At 34.6% G+C, this 24045-nt stretch overlaps 2 protein-coding genes across 10 annotated transcripts in view; both read left to right on the plus strand.

Annotated features, from left to right (window-relative positions):
* The window catches only part of vta1 (vesicle (multivesicular body) trafficking 1), a 38515-nt gene extending 28959 nt beyond the window's left edge, over positions 1 to 9556 (plus strand). Inside the window, exons 6-8 of the mRNA XM_051139000.1 lie at positions 2453 to 2635; positions 4490 to 4567; positions 8854 to 9556. Of these exons, the coding sequence (XP_050994957.1) occupies positions 2453 to 2635; positions 4490 to 4567; positions 8854 to 8999 (407 nt within the window). The 3' untranslated portion in view covers positions 9000 to 9556. The remainder of the gene's footprint in view (positions 1 to 2452; positions 2636 to 4489; positions 4568 to 8853) is intronic.
* A 4223-nt stretch (positions 9557 to 13779) lies between these two features.
* Positions 13780 to 24045, plus strand: part of adgrg6 (adhesion G protein-coupled receptor G6) — a 52010-nt gene continuing 41744 nt past the window's right edge. For 7 of the 9 annotated variants that reach the window (XM_051139056.1, XM_051139057.1, XM_051139058.1 and 4 more), the window contains exons 1-2: positions 13780 to 14055; positions 18399 to 18487. In XM_051139056.1, coding sequence (XP_050995013.1) covers positions 14054 to 14055; positions 18399 to 18487 — 91 coding nt within the window. In that variant the 5' untranslated portion in view covers positions 13780 to 14053. The remainder of the gene's footprint in view (positions 14056 to 18398; positions 18488 to 24045) is intronic. The other 2 variants (XM_051139062.1, XM_051139063.1) reach the window with 1 other exon arrangement.

A 24045-nucleotide genomic window follows, 5' to 3' on the forward strand; every position in this document is an offset into this window, starting at 1 on the left:
CAGCTCTCAAAACTGTTTAGAGTGGGTCAGGTGCTTGTGTGAATTATATGTGGATTACTCATAGACAAAAAGAACATTAATTTTTACTGTGTGCTGTGTAGTTTCTGTTATACATTACTGGTATTTATTTCCCTCATTGGTCATAGGGAAAGCATGAAATATATTCAGGTGTTTTCTCCAGAGCCACAGCTTGTTCACATAGCTCAGCTCTTCATCCAGCCCCTCGGTGTTGATTATTGCTCTTAAAGGCATAGTTCACCCAAAAAATGAAAATTAGCCCATTATTTACTCACCCTCCAGGCATCCTAGGTGTATATTGACGTCTTTCAGACGAATCCAATCAGAGTTATATTAAAACTTATTCTGGCTTTCCCAAGCTCTGTCACGGCAATGGGCAGGTGTTTCTCTTCAACAGTCCAAAACAAGTCCCATAAAGTGCATCCATCCATAATAAAACGGGGTGAATAAAACCTGGCTCCGGGGGGTAAATAAAAGCCTGTTGTGGTGAATTGATGCGTTTGTGTAAGAAAAATATTCATATTTAAAACGTAATAATCTCTTTAACCTATCTTGTGCAAACTGGTCATACACAGAAGCCACTTCGGGATGCCGTATGACATCGGCATTGTGCATGCGTATGAAAACCAACGTTTGTTTACAGGAGCAAAGGAAGCACATTTTCCTTACTTTAGCAAAGGAAAACCAGTCTCCTCTTGGTTTATATTAAAATCCTCATTTTTTTAATTTATTTATTTTATTTTATTATTTATTTATTATTATTATTTTTTTTTACAAATCCTCGTTTTGTACTTGTAATTCGTGACCGTTGTTTTGGTTTGGTTTCTCCACGGCATGTTCCCGTTCATCACTTCTGACGTCATGCGTCATCCGCCCGGAAAGGCTTTTGTGTACGACCAGTTGGCACAAGCTAATGTGATTATTACATTTTAAATATGGAAATCTTTCATACAAAAATGCATCGAGGCACAGGAGACCTTTATTCACCCCTCGGAGCTGTGTGAGGCACTTTTTATTATTGATGGATGCACTTTATTGGACTTGTTTTGGACTGTTGGAGATGATAGAGCCTGGAAGAGCCAGAATCATTTTTTATATAACTACGATTGGATTCGTCTGAAAGAAGGAGGTCATATACACCTAGGATGCCTGGAGGGTGAGTACATAATGTGCTAATTTTCATTTTGGAGTGAACTAACCCTTTAAGGACAGATGGGATGGCTTTTTTGAGTTTTCTTTTCTCTATAGCAGTACAAAGCTACAAAGCTTTCCTTTTTACTTACAGTATCACTCTGAGAACAAAACTCTCATCTAGGATTTACCAGGAATCCCCCTGATCTTTGGCCGATTAAGCCCCTCTGCACAGAAACCATATGAGCACCATATTTTCATAATAGCATAATGTTTGTTTGACTTGCCCCACCCTTATTATTTCTCCGCCGATTATGAAAACAAACCCCTGACACATGTCTGGGGAAAGGAAAGTCGTCAAAAAAGCATGCTTAAATCAAGCAAATTTGGAAATGTGTTTTTCATATGCTTCATTTACTTGTTCCCCGTGATGAAATGTTATATTGAAGTTTTACCTTGTTATTAAATGTTGCTGATGCAGGCAAATGCGTATGGTGCTAACCTCTAAACTGCGTTTTACTGTAATATAATATTTTTGCGAAAGCAAATCTGCCCAGGGGCTTTAGAAACATTATGAATGTGGGGTGGTTGTTAAATTTCAGATGGAAGAACCCAGCCACAGTTTGTTGAAATTTCTTGCTTTTTTTCCCTTGTTCTATTTATTTATATTCATCACTCACTTTGGGTTGTCTTAGGGTTCGGCTTGCAATTGATTGAAATTGGTTCCGTGTAATGGCATATTCCAGGGTTTTAAGGATCAAAACCGTTTCAGGCTTAAATCAAATCATGTTAAAATGCCACTTGGATAATAGATTCGGCTGATAAAATTCTGCATGTCCAAATTTCACATTTTTGTGTAGTGTTTGTTTTCCTGTGCTGCCAAGCATCTCTTTGGCTACAGGAAGTTGCCCTTTCAGATTGAAGCCACTTCATCAAAGGCTTTTACAGCTAAAGCCCTCAAACTGTTGACTAACAGTGAGACTCATTTGTTCCATGATTTGTATTCATGATAAAATTATGAGAAAATAATGCTGCGAACATAGGCATCTTTTCAGCACGGCATTAGGATAATGTGAGAAAACAGAAAAGCCTGATTAGTGCTGGCAGCAGACAGTTCAGAGCTCCGTTAGTTGTGGAAAAATGACTCTAGGAAGGAAAACTTCATTCTGAATTGCATTCGTTTTATCAGTACTTCCAAAACAACGTTGAACTTTCTGGATGCTTTCATGGCAAGCTTAATGTTGACAAAGCGTAATGCTGTTTGCATGAACACATTTGCTTGTTTTTTTTCTCTTTATTTTAGATGATGAGTTTGGTGCCGAGGGTGGTGGTCCTTCACAAGAGCCTTACAATCCACCTCAATCTCAGCCTTCTTTCCATGGCCATCCATCAAATCAACCCCCAGTGTCCAATTTCAGTAATATTCAGATACCTCCCGGGTCACACGCCCCAGCTAATACACCTGCAGAGATTCCCCATCCAGAAGGTAAGCTAGCTGGGCTTAAATAAGAATAAGTACTTAACATAACCCTCTGCCATGCTTCCACTATACACAACTATTGAAAAGTTTGGGGTGAGTAAGAAATTAAGCAGCAAGGATGCATTCAGTTGATCAAAAGTGACAGTAAAAACAATTTTGATAGGGAAAAAAAATCTAATTCAAATTTCCTGATAATTTACTCACCTCTATGTCATCCAAGATGTTTATGTCTGTCTGTCTTCATTTGAACAGAAAGGTTTTTGAGGAAAACATTCCAGGATTTTTCTCCATATAGTGGATTTCAATGGTGGCCAATGTTTTGAAGGTCCAAATTGCAGTTTCAATGCAGCTTCAAAGGTCTTTACACGATCTCAGCTAAGGAATATGGGTCTTATCCAGTGAAACAATCAGTCATTTTTAAAAAAAAAAAAAAAATGTATATACTTTTTAACCGCAAATGCTTGTCTTGCACTAGCTCAACCTTGTGCATTCCGTCATCATGCACGCATGACATAGGCGAAAGTACCGACCCGGTGTTTACAAAGCGAACGTGCAAAGAAAGTCAAACGCCATTTTTTTTTGCCCTTTTTAAACCGAAGTATACAGACGAAGAACTAACCACATGTGAAGTCGTAGAAATGCATCACAAAGCTAGTGCAAGATGAGCATTTGTGGTTAAAAAGTATATACGTTTTATTTATTTATTTTAAATGACTATTCACTAGATAAGACCCTTATTCCTCAGCTGAGATCGTGAGAGCTCTTTCACGCTGCACTGAAACTGCCGTTTGAACCTTGAACCCATTGATCCTAATTGAAGTCTACTATATTGAGAGAAATCATGGAATGTTTTCCTCAAAAACCCTAATTTCTTTTCGACTGAGCAAAGAAAGATGTGAACATCTTAGATGACATGGGGGTGAGTTTAGCTTAGAGTTTAGTTTAGTGAATTTAGCTTTGGAATCAAAAATAGAGCCTATTTAAAAAATAAACTATATTTTTAAATATAGTAAAATAGAAATTAGTACTTTTAAATTGTAACAGTATTTCACAATGTTACTGCTTTAACTATGTTTTTGATCAAATAAATGCAACCTTGATGATGCTTAAGAGACTTCTTTCAAAGTCTTTAAACAATCTTACAACCCCAAACTGTTATGTGGTGACGTATGCTTGTTTTTTTTTGCAACAGGGTCTTGTTTTTGGATAGCCTTGCATTTGATAACTAAATTTAAAGTCGGTGTTTGCTCAGTTTGTGTGGGCAGCGATTGATGAACACTGATTGTAATTCATAACAAGACAAATCCCTTAACTCAAATGTACAGGTTAATTAGTACTTCTTAGAGGCCTGGGACAGAGCTATAGCGTGTTTGCTTGTATATTTCCCATTCAGGGTTGCTGTTTTTCTTTCTAAAGCGTAGAAAGGCAGGCTCAGGGTCCCCATGAGGGGCATGTTTCCCCTGGTAACTGCTGTCCTCTGTGATTAGTGCTTTGGCTTCCAGACACGGAAATGACTAATCTGCAACATGGCACCCCAGAGGTGCAACCACTTAATTTGATCATGCATAGCATGCTCTCATTTCCTAGCTCTTGTATTTGATGCTTTAGATGAAACCAAAGTGAACTTTGCTTTAAACAAAATGTACCTTTTGTTCTTTTCCTCCTTGGAAAGATCGTGCTCAGCCGTAGCTGGTAGCTGAGCGCATCTAAAACTAAATCAGTTACAGCGGTCTAAAATAAATGGACTAGTTAATTCATCCATTACAGTTTTTCAACATCCTATCAGCCATGATTGCAAATGCAAAATTTGCTTTCATGGTTATGAGCTAATGGTCTTTTTTCCCCCCTCTTTTGGAGCAGCACAGCCCGTCAAACCAATGCCTGTTCCACGAACCATGCCAGTGGTCGATCCTTCACTCCTAAACAATACCCAGGAAGGTAAGCTTTTTGTTTGAAGATGACTCCTCTGGACTGAAATTCAATCTCACCGAAGTCAGCAAACAATCCTGACAGAAAGGATAGAACCTCATTTCACAGATATGATAGACCGCATTTTCTGCTCATAAAGCCAGAGGAAAAATCAGACATTGCACTGGATTTTCTGAAATAAATTAAGGCTTTATGGGAAGCAGATTGACTGTTTTGGCTTTCCATAGTTGGTGGGAATGGCCACAGACCAAGCTCAAAATCACATTCCCTTGCTACCAGCCATTGTGTCACTGGAATGTACCTTTAATAAGAATTAATGTCACTTGTGTCCAAAGCTACTGTTGGCATTCAGCCTGCCAGTTAAATAATCTGGCGAATGAGTGAGGTCATCTAATATACAATGACTGTCTATTATTGCTGCAATTGCCAGAAATAGAGCAGATTGAGCGATTTGCAGTCCAAGATAATTTGTCCAAATTTGAGACAACAAAAAGTTGCTTTTCTAGTCCAACCAGACATGTATACATTCAAAACAGAGTATCATTTGATATTGCTTTGGCTAAGTGAAGTCTGTCTGCTATCATAACTTGTACCCAGACAGAAACAAATTAAGAAGATGACACGTAAATATTACTCATTATTAATACTGCATGTAACCACATGCCAAAAAAAGGTAAAACCTCAATGTGAGAAGTTTGCACTGTCACACTGCAAATTGCCTTTCCAGGCTTCCTTTCTCAACCATTAAGGTCTTTGTGTGACAACATATCAGCCGTGACATTTTCTAATTGGTTTGAACTGTTTACTTGACAGACCAAGGTAAAAAGAAAGAGAAAGCATTAGGGTGACCACCTGGCAATAGAACTATTGCGGGACATAGATTTAATTTTGCAGGACAATGTGGGACCATGTAAGGCAGATATATTTTCTACTGTTATGCTATGTAAATACTGATAACATCTGTTCATATGCACTGATTTATTTTTCTGAGCGTGCACATGCAAGCGAGAGGAAAGCACGTCTTTTTTATGAGAGTAAAGAGAATCCACCTGCGAGAGAAGAGATTTGTGTTTGCGCATTTTGACAACTAATGCATTTTGACAACAATGCGCTAGATATTTGTCATTACAGTATCGCCATAGAAACCGCCTCAAATGAACTATTAAAATAAGAAAAAAATAGACGTCTGAAAGCTGCTGGGATCAGTAAGATTTTTAATGTTTGTTGTTTTTTTTGTTGTTTTTTTGTTTTTTTTTAGAGAAGTCTCTTATTGTATCAAAGTTCCATTTATTTGATCAAAAATACAAAAAATTATAATATATTGAAATTTTATTGCAATTTAAATAAACAGTTTTCTGTTTAAATATACTTTAAAAATATAATTATTTTTTGATGCAAAGCTGCATTTTCATCAACTATTACTCTAGAAATCATTCTAATATGCAGATTTATAATCAATGTTGGAAACAGTTGCGCTGCTTAATTTTTTTGGCAACCTGCTATGTTATTTTCAGGGTTCTTTAAAGAATAAAACGTTAAAAAGAACAGCATTTATATAAAATGAGAAATCTTTTCTAACAATATAAGTCTTTACTATCACTGTTTATCAATTTAACCTAATTTAATCCTTGCTGATTAAAAGTATTTATTTCTTTTAAAGAAATACATTTACTGACCCCAAACTTTGAACAGTAGTGTATACTATACTATTGCAAAAGATTTATATTTTAAATAAATGCTGTTCTTTTTAACGTTTTATTCAAAGAATCCTGAAAAAGTATCACAGGTTCCACAGGTTAAGTGATATATTATACTGAATCTATATGCTTTACTTCTGTTTTAATAAATAGATTAAAAGACGTTAAAGAGACTTTAATGAATTAAATCCGTTTTCCAAACCCATGCTGATCTAATCGCTATTTTTAAGAATAGTTAATGGTGATCAATACTTGCAAGACAGTGATTAACAGTGGCAAAGAAGCTGATATACCGACAAGCCCCCGAGAGCTACCTACACCAAACAATAACAAACCTATTACCAATTACAAGAAGTCCCAAGGTGGATCAAGTCACTTCAGTGTAACTAGGAAATGCGTCTTAGTTAACAAACAAATCCTCACGTCCTAATTACGTCTTCGGTCTTTCTAATAGCATCTTTATTTTGAATTCATCAGCATAAATAGATGAATATTTATGAATGACACAAAGATGAACCAGTGTGAGTCTTATAAATGCACAAATACATCTTCTGTTCCACATCTCACCCCTCTACAGCCAAAATAAATGACGATCAAGGTCAAAACATTACCAGTGCAGTAACTTGTTGAAATGTTCTTGAAATCGGGCATTTCAGTTGAGATAGTTCTGTGGTTATACTTGTCCCAGACTGTGTGTATATTGTAGTAATCGAGGTGCAAGCAGTGCTATTGAATGAGGCAAAAATGTATTATGGTTAAATATTAATACTGGAGAGGAGACAGGATCTCGAGATCTTTGTAGATTCCCAGAAATGCTGTACCTAAAACTATTTTGAAAGCTCACAAGTGCTTTGGTGGTCGTCTCTGTCCAGTTCATTATTTGGTTCCCACATTATGGATTCAGATCAAACTGTCACTCAGAGTGTCACTGTGAGAGCCAGCATAGTTTACATTGTGGTGAAGGCATTCATACACCATGACTATAATATTTCACATGCCCACTGGCAAATGCCTTAACTTAAGTATTCATAAACTAGCTCAACCTCAGCTCAACCTATAATTTAATGTGCTGGTGGGCACTGGAGACACATGCATGTGTGAAATGGGTGCATGACTTTTCCAGAATTTTCCCCTGGATTCATTAAAATGCTAGCAGAGAAGCTTTCTGGTAATATCTGACTCATATTGTATTTGTAGAATTCATATACAAGCTAATCTTTTAATAATGACAAAAATTTGAATTGTGTGTGTTTTGTGTTTATACTTAGGGTTGCATTATTTGATCAAAAATACAGTTAATAATGGTAGTAGTATGGGATATTATTCCAATTTAAAATAAATGCTTTCCTGTTATAGCAAAGCGACATTTGCAGCATCATTACTCCCAGTCTTCAGTGTCACATGATCTTTCAGAAATCATTCTAATATGCTGATTTGGTGCTGAAGTAACATTTATTGTTAGAAATGTTGAAAACAACTGTTGTGTTAAATATTTAAAAAACAAAAATCTTAGAATTTTTAATGAAAAAAGTTGAAAAGAACAGGTTTTTTTTAAATAATCTTTTATAAAATTATAAGTGTATAAAAGTGAATAAAAATTAATTTCTTTCCCAAAAAAAGTAATGTACACTACCAGTCAAAAGATTTTTAATGTTTTTTTTTAAGCCTGTTCTGTTCACCAAGCCTGAATTTATTTGATCCAAAGTACAGCAAAAACAGTAAAAAAAACTTTTTAAAATTATTTAATATTTTTACTTCTTAAAATAACTCTTTCTATTTAAATATATTTTAAAATGTAATTTATTTCTGTGATTTCAAAGCTGAATTTTTAGCATCATTACTCCAGTCTTTTGATTCTTCAGAAATAATTCTAACATTCTGATTTGCTGCTCAAAAAACATTTATTGTTGTTGTTGTTGTTGTTGTTGTTAAAAACAGCTGAGTAGCATTTTTCCAGGTTTCTTTGATGAATAGAAAGTACAGCAGTTTATCTGAAATAGTAAAATTATAAATCTTTGTAAAATTATAATGACTTTATCATCACTTTTGATCAATTTAAAGCATCCCTGCTAAATAAAACTATACTAAAACTAATAAAACTAGCAAAGAACATTTTCTCAGATAAATGCTAATCTTTGGATCTTTCTATTCATCAAAGATTCCTAAAGAAAAAATGTACTGAACTGTTTTAAATATTGATAATATTAATAATAAATAAAAATGTTTCTTGAACAACAAATCAGCATTTTAGAATGATTTCTGAAGGATCATGTGAAAGTGAAGACTGGAGTAATGATGCTGAAAATTTAGTTTTGATCACAGGAATAAATTACATTTTAAAATATATTCAAATGGAAAACAGATATTTTAAATAGTAAAAATATTTCAGAATTTTACTGTTTTTGCTGTACTTTTTATATCACGTAAATGCAGGTTTGGTGAGCAGAAGAGACTTCTTTAAAAAAAAAAAAAAAAAAAAAAAAAACATTAAAAATGTTAGTGTTCACAAACTTTTGACTGGTGGTGTATATACATCTTATATTATGTGTGTGTCGGAAGTTTGTTAACCTACAGTATGTAAACCTCTTCTTTTTACAGGTAATGTGCGGCTCACACCAGAAGACTATACTCGGGCTCAGAAGTACTGTAAATATGCAGGCAGTGCACTGCAATATGAGGATGTGGGCACTGCCATCCAGAATCTGCAGAAGGCCCTGAAGCTACTAACCACTGGCAAAGAATGAGACCATTGTGCTGTCCCCTTAAACCACTTTATCAGAGATCTGGCCCAGAGGAACTGAATAAGGGCCTTTTCCCTAACCCCATCTGTATCAAAAAGAGACACTCCACAGGACGCCCCCCAATCACTCAATACAACATCTGTTTCTGCCATATTGGATGTCAATAGTTGCTCATTACTAGACTGATGAGATGCAGATAAAACACTACAAAAATCAGGTGCATGTGAAAGACCCTTTCAAAAAATTCTGAGGAGTTCATTCATATTCATGGTTTGAGGTGTTTTAATGTCTTTTTTTCTGGCTTCACAACATATTGGTTAGATATGCATGGACATGGCAGCATGTCTGAAGAAATCTCTTAAACAAGAGCTCTCATCTTACCTCAGGCTCTGTGAAACATGAGCTTTAGAGACACTTTGCCCTTAACTACTTTTACTACTTTCCGTTCACTGCTATGTGTATGCTTCAGGTGGAAGGATTCTGCAGTTAGTTTACATAGAAACTGTTTCTGCCATTAGTTATGCGTTGCTATGATCAACAATAAATCTTTTTTTTGGTCAGCTCTTTTATTGCAGTGCATGTTTACTTTATAATAATCCTCATGAAAAATGAGCATCTCAAATTTTGCTTTTTAGTGCTTGATTATTATATGTAGTCATTGTATGCTGCTTTCCAAGGTGTATGCATTGCATCATGGAAACGATAAGCTTTCCACATGAATGAGAGGTTATGATAGTGTTAACGCTGAATTTCCTCACAGACAGCCTTAAATAAATTACCGGCCATTAAAAACCAAATTAACTGAAAATGTGTCCAGATTATTTAGCTAAATTCAGTTAAAAAACAACAACTTGCAATTCTTTAAAATAAAAAAAAGAAATGAGATTTGCGAGAAACGTAGAATTCTGACGTCCTTTTCACAAGTCCAAATTAACAATCCTGACTTTTTTTCCTCACAGTTCCAAGTTTATCTTTCACAATCCTTAATTTTTTTCACAATTCTGACTTTTTCCTCACAATTCTAAATTTCTCTCACAATTCTCTTTTTTTCCCCTCACAATTCCAAGTTTCTTACAATCCTGACTTTTTTCCTCTCAATTCTGAGTTCATCTCTCGCAATCCTGACTTTTTTCTCACAATTCTGAATTTACCTTACAATCCTGATTTTATTTTCTCTCATTTCTGAGTTTATCTCTCACAATTTTCACAGAATTCTGAATTTCTCTCACAATCCTGACTTTTCTCACAGTCCTGACTTTTTTTTTTTCTCTCTCAATTCTGAGTTTATCTCTCACAATTCTGAATTTCTCTCACAATCCTGACTTTTCTCACAATTCTGAATTTCCCTCACAATCCTGACTCTTTTTTTCTCTCTCAATTCTGAGTTTATCTCTCACAATCCTGACTTTTCTCACAATTCTGAATTTCTCTCACAATCCTGACTCTTTTTTTCTCTCTCAATTCTGAATTGCTCTCATAATCCTGACTTTTTTTTCCTCACAATTCTGTTTCTCTTACGATCCTGTCTTTTTTTTCCTCACACAATTCTGAGTTTATCTCTCACAATCCTTAATGTTTTGTTTCTCACAATTCTGAGTTTCTCTTGCAATTCTGACTTTTTTCCTCACAATCCTGACTTTTTTTTCTCACATTTCTGAGTTTCTCTCGCAATCCTGATTCTTCTCACAATTCGGAATTTCTCTCAAAATACGTCCCCCCCTCACAATTCTTTTCTCTCACAATCCTGACTTTTTTCTCTCACAGTTCCAAGTTTCTCTCACAATCCTCTTTCTCTTAATCCTGACTTTTTTTCCCACAGTTCTGAGTTTCACTCACAGTCCTGACTTTTTTTCTCACAGTTCTAAGTTTATATTTCGCGTTTATATTTCGCAATTATGACTTTTCCCAGAATTCTAAGTTTACATTTCACAATTGTTCCTACTACTACTGCAAAATAAAAAAAAAATGGTTAAGGTAACTTGCAACTTTTTATCTCCTCATTCTGATCTAATTTTCATGTAATTAGTATCTCAGAATTTGTATTTCATTTTTAGAATGGCTCACAAGAATGAGTTAACATCTCACAGTAGATATAAACTCAGGATTGTGAGGACAAAAAAGTCAGAATTGTGAGTTAAAATACATTAAAACACATTTTTTTCACTTTTTTTGTTCCATGATAGAAACAAGCTTCCATGTTTTCTCCTTCACTGTCATAAATGTTCATTTTTTAAGCATTTCAGGTGGCAGTAACATAAAGTGTGTTGCAGTAAGTATTTCTGCAGATTGGAAGACGCGGTTGGAATTGTATTTTAAAGACACTAAATGTGATGCACACTGAGTGTTGGGTGATATTGAGTCAATATTTATTAATTGCAACCCATTCAGCCCCAGTGCATGAGAGGACGTGGTCAGTTCAGTGTGCATATTCAGGAAACATCTAATTACAATAGACAGTTCCTGTTGCTTTCTGCTCAACTTGTGATTGTTGCGGTTGCATTAGCGGTGTCACTGTTTTCCTCCCTTTCCACAGTTTAGCCTGAAGTGTAATAGAAAGGGCATTGCACTTATCTGGAAGTAGACCGAGCTATCACTGCATGCATCTGCATTTGCCTGAATCCTTTCCTGCCTCACTGTGGATGCAAATGAACATCACCTGGGATTTTCCATCTCGCCTGTCTTACTCCTTTGTACTCTGGTTTAATTGGCTCAAGTAAATTTACAAAGTAATGCATTGCTTCTGATAAAATCCATCTAGGACAGCGTATACATTTATCTACGGCGGAGGATTAAACCGTGACATTGTTTTTTGACCTTTAAGAATTAACCTTAAATTCTGAGTGACCACATTCATAAAATTTTGTGACTTTATAATCTCTTTTTAGTGTGTCAAGTGTGTTTAAGGGTATTGACACTGACGCGCACAGATAAAGTTTACAACTTGATCGCTATCGGTGCTGTGGGAATGGAGAAAGCCATTAAATCTTTCTTACCACCATGTATGCTGCATTTTCATTAAAATTGACCACATATTGCAAAGGCCATTGAGGAGAATAAATGAGTAATTTGTGAACAGCAAAGAATTTGGAAGGATCGTACAAATCTTAATATCTGGCTCTGTAGTTGTTTTACATTCAAAATCTTTAGCCAAGTTCCTGTGTTATGGTGATAAAACATCATTGTGGCTGTAAATCTCAATACTAAACAAAACATATAAATGTAGCTGTCCTATAATAAATGTCCGTGTTATTGTGTACGGGTTCTCACACCCACAATAGATCAAATCCTAACAGTCCCCTACAGGGACACTCTATCTGATTCAAAGAAAGAGGCAGGCTCTACATCCAAATAAAGGATGACAAAATGTGTAGTATTATGAGTCATACATCAGCTCATAGGAATTGGTTACAAGTGAATTTTCTGTAGAGCGTACAATTTGACCTGAATGTTGAAATGTAAGTATCTGAGGTACATGCAAATACAGTTATCCGACTTGTAGGAACTATCTAACTGGAAGATCTTCTCTGACGTTGAAAACAAAGTAGCTAACATGGGTGGCTGAGGACAAGCTCATCTTTACAGTCAATTCATAAGGTCTCTAACAAATTAGTAAAAAGTAATAATTTGTTCATGAAAATCTAATTAGGAAAATGCCTGAATGTTCAGTTTTACTTTTAAGGACAAACATTAAGAAAAAAAATGAAATGGAAAAAATATATATATTTTGTAATTATTCAATTAATTATTAATCTGTTTCTTTTTGCATATATTTATTTGCAACCATAAATAATTATAAATACATATTTTACATGTTGAATATACTGATATAATTGTATATAATGCAGATTTCTGATTTATTGTAGTTGTGTGTGTGTGTGTGTGTGTGTAATATACATTTATTTAAATTATATATGAATAATTGTTTATATATAGTTTACATGCGTATATAGGCTATAGTTAATGTTTATGTATAGATAATGTTAATTTTTAAAATGATGTCTTTCATGTGTGTATATTTATAAGTAATATAATGTTAAATTAAAATATACAAAAGTATATATATATGTATATATATGTGTGTGTGTGTGTGTGTATATATATATATATATTTATATATAAGATAATGTTTTCAACATCATAATGTTTCTCACATGTCATTTTCAAAATTATAGTTATATGTATAGTTTGTGTGCATTGTGTGTATGTATATGTTCACGAGTATATATGTATATATATGTATATATAATGTTCATTTTTAAAATTACATAATTACACAAAAAAATATATATATATATATATATATATATATATAGACAATATTTATATAAATGTTTATATAAATAAAATTATTTTTCACGTATATATATATATATATATATATATATATATAGTAGTTAGTTAATTTAAACTTATATAATTACACAAACTATATATATATATGCACACACATTTTAAATATAGTTTGTTGTGTATATTATATCTCTTTTTCACGTGAGTATACTTATACATAGGTAATATAATTAAATAAATTTAAAATTGTCGTTTTTTTTCCTTCCACATGTATTTGTATATATGCCAATAGTATATAATATTCTATATAACGTAATCATATGCTTAATTACACATTCTCCTACACTGTTTCTCTTATTATCGTGTTTAATCATCACAACAGTGCGTACCAAACTCTAATGCAAAGTATTCATGTTTCAGTCATGTATTTATTTATTTCTTACTTTTGGGGTCTCCTCGGGATTTCTCTCACTGAAGGGTGGGGCTCTATTGAGAACTGCCTCCAGCGTTTGGTCAAGCACAGTTTTGTCTAGTAAACTCTTGTTATCGCTTTACCCAGCATCTGTGTGCTCGGAGAACAGGTTCATCTATCAAAAATAGATCGTGCAGTAAATTCAAGAATATCTCCGATGATGATATGTGTTTGTTAAGCACTGGCGTGGCGCGCAAGAGTTGATGGTGGGCTGCCTCTCTCAAAGTTCTCACAAGTTGTTCTAACAGGAGAAGAGATATAATGCTTCTTCAACGAGACGAGCTTCAATGAAATAATGTAAGTCACTTTTAACTACTTGTATGTTTTTTGTGAAAGTTACATATTCGGACTACACATGAGGTAAATGAATCTTTTGGTTAGCCCTGTTTAACTTTCGCAGGGTTTAGATAAATTGAAACAGAATTTGACCACAAGATATTGATAAACGTTCAAAAAAGTCGTCTAAAATTAACTGTAATAATAATACTATTAAAAGCCGAATGAGCTGTGTGCGTTTTTTTTTTTTTTTTTTTTTTTTTTTTTAGTTATACAGCCTATATATATTTTTTATGTAGACAACGTTGATATTTAAGTAGGTCATTAACTTTTATAAATAGAAAGTGCGTGTAGTATTGTTTTGTGTATAATTGTTTTTGTCGTATTTTACTTTTACTTTTATACAGAAGAGTGAATGTCCCCCAAAAGAATGGGTGTCACATTACAATGTTGGTGGGCAGATGAACTGCTTATTGGACTTTTAGATGACCGCAAATAAAACTGTAAACAACTAAATAGTATTTAAAATGTCTACGTCTAAATTATAGCTTCCAAGCATAGTCTCTCTCACTATAGTAAGCTGCCTGCCTACACAGGGTATTTAGGCATCACAGACATTTGATGCCGGACTGTCTACTTGATTTTAAGGCTCAACCGTGAAGTAGGTTAATGTGGAATTTCTTAGGTCATTAGATGAGATGATGTCAGAGAAAAATGAGAGGAAGATGAATATCCCATTTACCTGTCTTGCTGACAGCTGTGGTGTTTCTGAAGTTAATAAAGTAGGTTAATTAAACACTGTTGATGTGTTGAAGTACTCTTAATATTTGTGACTCATTGATAATGCAAATTGTTTTTGTTGTTTTTATTTTGCATCATGATTTTCTGGAGTCTTCCAGAGCTGCTGTTTCTCATTTTTGCCATGATGAATCAAGTTCTTTATGCTGTTTGCACGGTTCCTTCAGTCGCTGACCCCATTCATGTGTATTTACATATGCTTAGGGGAGCGTTCTGAACAGTGTTTCCTAATGTCACATATTACATGAATTTTATATGGTGTGATCTAAATCAATGGCCTCATTATGTTCACTCATGATAAATGCACCACCTTACAGATATGATATGAGGCTGTTTATCTAAGGCTGAAGAATATGTAGTAACATTATGATTTATTTCAGGGTGTTGACTTACATTCCTCTTTGATAAGATTCCCTTCTCATGTCCTATTTAATGATTTTATTGCGCCATTGTGGCCTACTAATGAATGCTACTGATGGCATGCTGTGGTTGTTTAATAAAATATGAATTCAGGGCCCTGTCTATTGTCCTGCAGACTCCTTCTGCCTTTGCTAAACTGTACTGTGGGCTGAAAATAGAGATCTCTATTATCTTTTGACAATGGTTGTTAAAATGAAACAAGATCTTGGGACCTTACACGGGATCTTGTAACTTCACACACTTCAAGTCTTGGCGACAAAAGCTTACAGACTAGATGTTATTATCCGTAGTATCAAATGAAGCATTGCGATTAACTCATTAAAACATACTCAGTACTCAGATGGAGGGAATTTTTCTTCCATTTATAATAATGAAGATATTTATCACCCTAATCCTAATACAGATAAATATTGCCCAATTAAACAATAATGTCTTCGTCAGAAAAACTTTCGAGGTCTCCAGTGGTTCTCATCTCCCGCTGGAATCTTCATTTTCCATGAATCTTGGATAATGACTCACCAGAACTCGCCTTCTCGGAAGGAGATTTCAGACTAGAGGTTGTTTGTTGATATCTAATTTCAGATTTTGCATCTTAATGTGGTTTGTAGCGAAAAGTCACAGATATGTGCCGTTGATTCATTTGAAATGGATGTGTGGATTGCTGCTACGTGCTTTGTAAATTTACTCTTGATACAAAATGTTCAGACAGAACCAGGAAAAATTACAGCTTGACGCTATCATTTGGTAAACTTTTTTTCTCTAGTTTTTTAGAAAACCGTATGTTCTGATGTTTCAGAGAGCTCAGAAACCTGATCTGGATAAAGTATATATACATGACCTGTCTAAAGATTTTTTTATGTTTTTTAAGCAAGTCTCCTGCCCGCCAAGCCTGCGTTTATTTGATCCAGAGTACAGCAAAAACAGTACAATTTTGAAATATTTTACTATTTAAAATAACTGTTTTCTATTTCAGTATATTTTAAAAATGTAATTTATTGCTGTGGTTTCAAAGCTGAATTTTTAACATCATTACTCCAGTCACAAAATCCTTTATTTGCTGCTCAAAAAATATTTATTATGTTAAAAACATCTGAGTTGAATTTTTTCAGGTTTCTTTGGTGAATAGAAAGTTCAGAAGAACAGCATTTATCTGAAATAAAAATATTTTGTAACATTATAAATGTCTTTATCATTACTTTTGATCGGTTTAAAGCATCCTTGCTAAATAAAAGTATTAAATTCTATAATTTCTCCCCCCCCCCCAAAAAAAATTATACTGACTCCAAGCTTTTAAACTGTAGTGTATAATATTACAATTTTTATTCCAGATAAATGCTGATCTTTTGATCTTTATATTCATCAAAGAATCTTGAAAAAATCTACATAACTGTTTTAAATATTGATAATAATAATAATAATAATAATAGTAATAATAATAAATGTTTCTTGAATAGCAAATCAGCATATTAGAATGATTTCTGAAGGATCATGTGGTACTGAAGATAAGTAAGGATGCTGAAAATGTAGCTTTGATCACAGGAATAAATTACATTTGAAAATATATTCAAATAGAAAACAGTTCTTTCAAATAATAAAAATATTTCAAAATTTGACTGTCTTGCTGTACTTTGGATCAAATATGTACAGGCTTGGTGAGCAGAAGAGACCTTTTCAAAAAACATTAAAAATCTTACTGTTCACAAACTTTTGACCGGTAGTGTATTTTAAGTATCTAAGCATAACATTAGGAAGTTTTTGTTTTGTCTCTAAAAAACAGTTATTGATTAAAAAAAATCTACTGTGCTCCAAAGATGCACTGATGAACCATTATTTTTAAGAGTGTTGCTTGTCAGCTTCTCTTTCCAGTAAAGCCTTTTTGAGGCTTTGGAGTTTTTGCAATTAGCCAACAATCTGTGATGATAAGCTCTCAGAAGGACCATTTTAAAGTTGAAAACTGATGCTGATAGTGTCAGTAGCTTCTGCTAGAACAGGACAGTCTTTTTTATGAAGGAATGAGAGCAGGGACAGCTGGGCAGTGCTCCATACAGTCCATTATTGTGGATCTGAAGAACCAAAATAGGGATCCATTCTGAGCAGGCTTTAGACTGCAATCATTGCTTTTAAGGAGATGCAGAGCAGCTTCTTTTGTACTGCATATCTCAGTTATTTTTGTACATGGATAGACATTGGATGGTTTGTGTCTTGTGGTTAACAGTATAGTTCACCCAAAAGTGAATTTTCTCACTCTCATGTTGTTCCAAACCTGTGTGACTAAGGAGTTCAATGTTTTTCTGACCTCAGTGAATTTAAAAATAATTCTTTTGTATTCTATACAGTCATTTTTGGGTGAACTGTCTCCTTAAGATCGTGAAACGGCATTGAGAATGAGGGTAGTTTTACGCATTGTCATTTTTCTTTTTTTAGATACTGTTTTTCTGTAAAGCTAAAATGCTTTTTCAAGATATGCTTCTGTTTATGTTAGCAGCTATGATATTTTTTTTACGTGCGTGAATTGCTTTAATAGATTCCACACTAAATATAAATGATTCTCTTATGTTTTTTTTAGTCTCTGGTTTCCTGTCATTTCAAGTTTTGCTTTGTAAATAGTGGTGCACCCCTTTGTAAACCTCACCGTCCGTGATCTTTTTCAGCAAACTTATTATGGCTGACGTGGGAGAGTGATTAGTCATTATGTAACGGGGCAGTTTTTGCATGGCTGTGGTCTCTGTTCTGACAAGAAAAAAATGGTTTCCATGCCACAAATACATAATTTAAACCTTCAAAGTTCTCCCAAATTATAGATGCATGAATAAAGATATTGTGCTCCTGCGTGTGTGCGAGAGAGTGAGAAAAGCTAATGCATGAAGTGTATGCCAGCTGTCGTGTATGAAGTGTTTTAAGTCAGTGACTAAGAAAACCAGAAACAATTCGTGACGCTATTTGCATTTTTTGCGTAAATAAATCGAATGCATTTCCAAAGATCTGTTGCGTCGAATTATGTTCCAGGCGCTGACTGCAATCCGTTTAATGAAACCTCTAATGCAGTTGTGGTTTTAAAGTATTTGCACTGCACTAAAATTACGTGTATGTAATAAATTGAATTGTGGTTTTGTTTTGAAATTTAATTTGATAAATCTGATTGGCAGGGTTTCGTTCATCAGTGGTAGGTGGTGGAGATGGAAGTTCCAGAATGCTCTTGCAGTTTTCCTGCTGCTGATCTGCCTTTCGACCTCAGGTAAAAGAGCTATACAGTTATAAATGTATAATGTTAGAATGCAAATGATGTGCTATCTAGAAATATTATCCATAGTTAAAGGGATAGTTCACCCAAAAATGAAAACTCTGTTATTAATTACTCACCTTCATGTTGTTTCAAACCCGTAAGACCTTCGTTCATCTTCAGAACACAAATTAAGATATTTCTGATGAAATTGAGAGCTTTCTGAACCTGCACAGACAGCAATGCAACTACCACTTTCAAGGCCCAGAGAGGTAGTAAAGGCATTGTTAAAATAGTCCTTGTGACATCAGTGATTCAAACATAATCGTGTGAAGCTATGAGAATACTTTTTGTGCGCATAAAAAATAAAAATTATGACTATATTCAACAATTTCTTCTCTTCTGTGTCAGTCTTCGATGTGCGTTCACTGACAAGGAAGAGAAGAAATTGTTGAATCCAAATTTTTATTTTTATAAAATATCTTAATTTGTGTTCCGAAGATTGTCTTACAGGTTTGGAACGACACGAGAATGAGTAGTTAATGATAGAATTTTCATTTTTGGGTAAACTGTCCCTTTAAAGGAGAAGTTCACTTCCAGAACAAAAATTTATAGATAATTTACTCACCTCCATCCAAGATGTTCATGTCTTTCTTTCTTCAGTCATAAAGAAATTGTTTTTTTGAGGCAAACATTTCCGTATTTTTCTCCATATGGTGGACTTCAATGGTGCCCGTGAGTTTGAACTTCCGAAATGCAGTTAAAACGCAGCTTCAAACGGCCCTAAATGATCCCAGACGAGGAAGAAGGGTGTTATCTAGTTATTTAAGGTGTTGTTTTCCAAAAAAAATGTACAATTTATATACTTTTTTAACCTCAAACGCTCATCTTGTGTAGCTCTGCGTGAGCAAAAAACTTAAAAAAAACTCCCATCTCATTTTCTCCTCCAATTTAAAATTATCCTACATCGCTACAGAAGTACCGAGCCAGTGTTTACAAAGTGAACGCGCAAGGAGGGTCAAACATCTTTTCCAAAAAGAGGTAAAACAGCAATTTTGAAGTTGGAGGAGAAAATAAGATGGGAGTTTTTGACTTTCCCTAACTGTATTGAACCGGAATACACAGTTCACGCAGAGCTAGACAAGCATTTGAGATTAAAATGTATATAAATTGATTTTTTTTTTTTTTTTTTTTTTTTTTAAGAAAATAACTGATCGTTTCACTAGATAAGACCCTTCTTGCTCGGCTGGGATTGTTTAGAAGCAGCTTTTAAACTGCATTTTGGAATTTCAAACTCACGGGTACCATTGAAGTTCACTATATGGAGAACATTGCTGAATTTTTTCCTCAAAAACATAATTTTCTTTAGTTTCTTTAAACATCTTGGATGACAAAGGGAGTGAGTAAATTATCTGTAATTTTTTGTTCTGGAAGTGAACTTCTCCTTGAAGTTCTGATCTGAGTTTATATGTATACTGATTGCTCATCATGCTAATCAACATTGCTTCCATTTCATTAATCACTTTTTTCCATTTTTAATGTCTTGTTTCATATTTTCATTTCTCTTTATATGTTTTAAACTTTCTCTCAGCTTCCTTACATTTGTATAAACGACTTTATCATGCTTTTTAAATCACCTTTAACATACTTTTGTTGCCTTTGTCCTTGCATTCTGTTTGCTTAGAAGTCACAACCAGAATTTTTTTTTGTTTTAATAATGCCACAATCAATTTAGTTGTGAAGAAAGACCCTACATACATAAATAAAACAGGACCCAAGGATGAGATCTGGTCTCACAGCATGCATTGGTGAGGTAAACTATTTACCGTGACTGCTTCTGTTTGTAGGCCAGTCATTAGGCACAACATTTGTAGTTGTTTTTGCGAAGCTGACATAATCGTTGTTACGACAGCTTCTCCTGAGACCGAGTTATTATTCAGATGTGTTATTAATGATTTCAGAACCAAAAAAAAAGGTTGGTTTTAACTGGCAGCTTGAATCCTTAATCGGCCTGTTGTTGCTGAATTTAAATTCCCTGTGTGCTGCATATGAAAAGCATGTGTCTTTTTAATATTAGTCGCATACCATGGCTCGCCTGATTTGTTCGTACTGTTATATTGGTCCAAGAAGGAACGTTTACGGTCTTTGGATGCCTGTCAGAAATGGTTTAGAGCAAAGATCAGATTTAATGCTGGGAATCAGCATCAGGGAAATTTCTAAAGCGCTTTAATAGTTTAAACAACGGACAACCGAGTGCTAAAACTCCCTCAAAACAATGAAATTCAATTAATGTAAGCCACAGCAAAAACAAATAATGAAATAGTGTTTTGCGGAGAAGTCCAAGAGCAATTTCAAACATCGTTTTAGGACGTCCGCCTCTCATAGGCATTTCAGACCTCATTTAGATCACGCCTAAATCGAATGTAGTTCAAACTTGGAAAATTCTTGATGAAATAACTTGTTAATTAGATCTGATTTGTCCCGTTTGGTAAACGGCGCGTACAGACTCTCGATTTCAGACGTGGACGTTACTGTCCTCGTGCAAGTGGTTGTCATTAAAACCAGATGTGATTATGGCCCATAGAGAGACCAATCCCTTTGTGCATAAGTTCACAATATGCTTTTGTTGCTTGTTTTCATACCGAAACCGCAAATGTACACACAACTTGTGACATGTTTGTTCTTGGATGGCCTTGTTTTTCTGCCATGCTTCATAAGCCAAGGAGCCACGGGTGTGTTTATGGAGTTAAATCTCACTGGATCCATCTAACAGCTGCTCTGTGTTGATCAAGATCAATGCAAAAAAAAAAGGTGCACAAGTGATGGACCTAATTAAGGAATAGTTCCTCCAGAAATGAAAAGAATATCATTTACTCACCCTCATGTCATTCCAAGCCTATATGATTTTTTTCTTGATTCCATAAAAATGCTGGGCAGAATATCTGAGCTGTTTTTTCCCATACAATGAAAGCAGAGTTGAAAGCTTATAATGATTCAAAATTATAAAAAGCCTCATAAAGCTGTCATAAACGTAGTCACATTTATATTTTAGTGTAAGAATTATTGTGGCATTATATGGAATATCTCATGGACTGCTTTATTGAACTTTACTTCATAAGCAGGCACTTCACAACAGTGCTCAAGTCCCATATTATTTTAATTTTATTTAATTTAATTTTTTTATTTAATTATTTTATTTATTTTATCTCATTTTAGTTTATTTTAATTTCATTATTCACTTATTTATTGTATTTTATTTAAATTTTTGTCCCGTCATGAATAAGAATACAACTGGTACTGATACATCTCTGAGGTTGTCTTTTATGGTCCTTTTTGAAGTTTAAATTATATTTTTTTAATCAGAAAACAAACAACTTGGACATTCTGCCTTGAATCTTCTTTTTTTTTCATGAAAGCAAGAAATAATACATGTATCCGTAATGACAGAGAGGTGACTAAATGCTGACAGGATTTGCATTTTTGGGTGAACTGTTAATTGACTCTTGGCAGATGAATGCAGCGCACCTGAGGTACAAAGGCAGCAGGTAAACCGCCAGAGAGAAATGAGACACTTCAGGATTAAAGCTTTCACAAAATGTGACGCTGCTGAAAGGGCTATTTTTAATCTCGCAGACCTTTTTAGCCTGAGATCCATGTATCTGGCATTCCATCTTTTGACATCTTCCCTAAGCAGCCTTCTTCCAAAAGGACATTTTGTGATCAAAGTTTCTCCTGTACAATCATGCAGGCATTCTTTCATTGACCTTCATTTCATCAGCAGTCACTTCACAACACTGTGCAAATCCCATCAAATCACCAGTACATTGTTTTATTTTATTTTAGTTTAATTTCATAGTATTTTATTTTAGGACATACAGTGCTTTGCAAAAGTATTCATACCCCTTCATTTTTTTTGTGTTGCATCCTTATGTTAAAATGCTTTAAATTACTTTTTTTTTCCACATCAACCTACATTCCATACACCATAATGACAAAGCACAAAACAGGTTTGTAACAACTTTGCAAATTTATTAGAAATAAAAAACTGAAAAGAATCCAGTTTTAATGTATAAGTGTTCATATCCTTTTCTGGGACACTTGAAATTGAGGTCAGGAGCACTCATATTGCTTGTAGATGTTACTACACTTCGAGGGGAGTTAAACTGTGGCAAATTCATTTGAATGAGTATGATTTGGAAAGGGACACACCCCTCAATAAAAGGTCTAACAGCTGAAAATGCATATCAGAGCAAAAACTAAGCCCTTAGGTCAAAAGCACTGCCTGTAGAGCTCAGAGACAGGATTGCGTCAAGCCACACATCTGGGGAAGAGTTAAAAAAAAAAAAAAAAGTCTGCTGCATTTAAGGTTCACAGAAGCATGTAGCCTCCATTATCCATAATGGATGGACAACTAGGACTCTTCCTAGAGCTGGCCTCCTGGTCAAATTGAGCAATTGATGGAGAAGGGGCTTGGTTAGACTGGTGACCAAGAACTTGATGGTCACTCTAGTTGAGCTCCATGATCATATATGCAGGTGGGAGAAACCTACAGAAAGACAAACATCACTGCAACACTCCACCGATCTGGGCTTTAGTAAAGACACATGAAAGACACATGAAAGCCCACTTGTAATTTGCAACAATGCACCTAAAGAACTCTCAGACTGTGAGAAACAAGATTCTCTGGTCTGATGAACCTCATCTCCAAGCATCATGTATGGTGGAAACCAGGTACTGCTCATCACCCAACAGTAAAGTGTAGTGGTATCAGCCTCATTCCGTGGAGATTTTTTTCTGACAGGGACTGAGGGACTCATCAGAGGAGAAGAAAAGCTCAATGACTAAAATATTGAGACAGCCTTAATAAAAACCCAGTCCAGAGCATTCAGAACCTCAGACTGGGTAGAAGGTTCACCTTCCAACAGGACAATGACCCTAAGTACACAGCAAGAGTGGCTTATAGACAACTCTGTGAACGTCCTTGAGTGGCCCAGCCACAAGCTGGGCTTGAACCCAATCAAATATTTCTGGAGAAACATGAAAATGTGTGTCTGCCCCCATCCAACCTGACAGAGCTTGAGAGGTGAAGATGTGAGGCGAAAAATGGCAGATAATTGCCAAATGCAGATGTGCACAACTTCGCACTTGAGGCTGTAAAGGTGTTTCAACCAAGTAGTATAATGCTTGCATAATACTTACGCAATGCACTTATTTCAGTGTTTATTTTTAATAAATTTGTCACAAATCTGTTTTGTGCTTTGTCATTATGGTGTATGGAGTATAGATTGATGTCCAAAAAAAAAAAAAATGAATGAATACCTTTGCAAGGCACTGTAAATAGATTACACTATGCTGTTGAAACATTATTAAGGGTTGTTATTTTACATGCAGTGTTTATTCCTGGGTATTGCTATAGTGCAAAAATTAACTGGTTAATTAATTTCAGTTTAATATACATTATTTTTTTTACAGTCTTTAAATATGTTTAAGTGTAATAAGTTATATCTCAAGCTAAATGTATGTATTTTAATGTACGTGGGTAAAATTACACTTTCAAAGAGACAACAGAGTTG

Source organism: Labeo rohita, chromosome 20 (genome assembly GCF_022985175.1).
Source record: "Labeo rohita strain BAU-BD-2019 chromosome 20, IGBB_LRoh.1.0, whole genome shotgun sequence".
In the NCBI taxonomy this organism is placed as follows: Eukaryota; Metazoa; Chordata; class Actinopteri; order Cypriniformes; family Cyprinidae; genus Labeo; species Labeo rohita.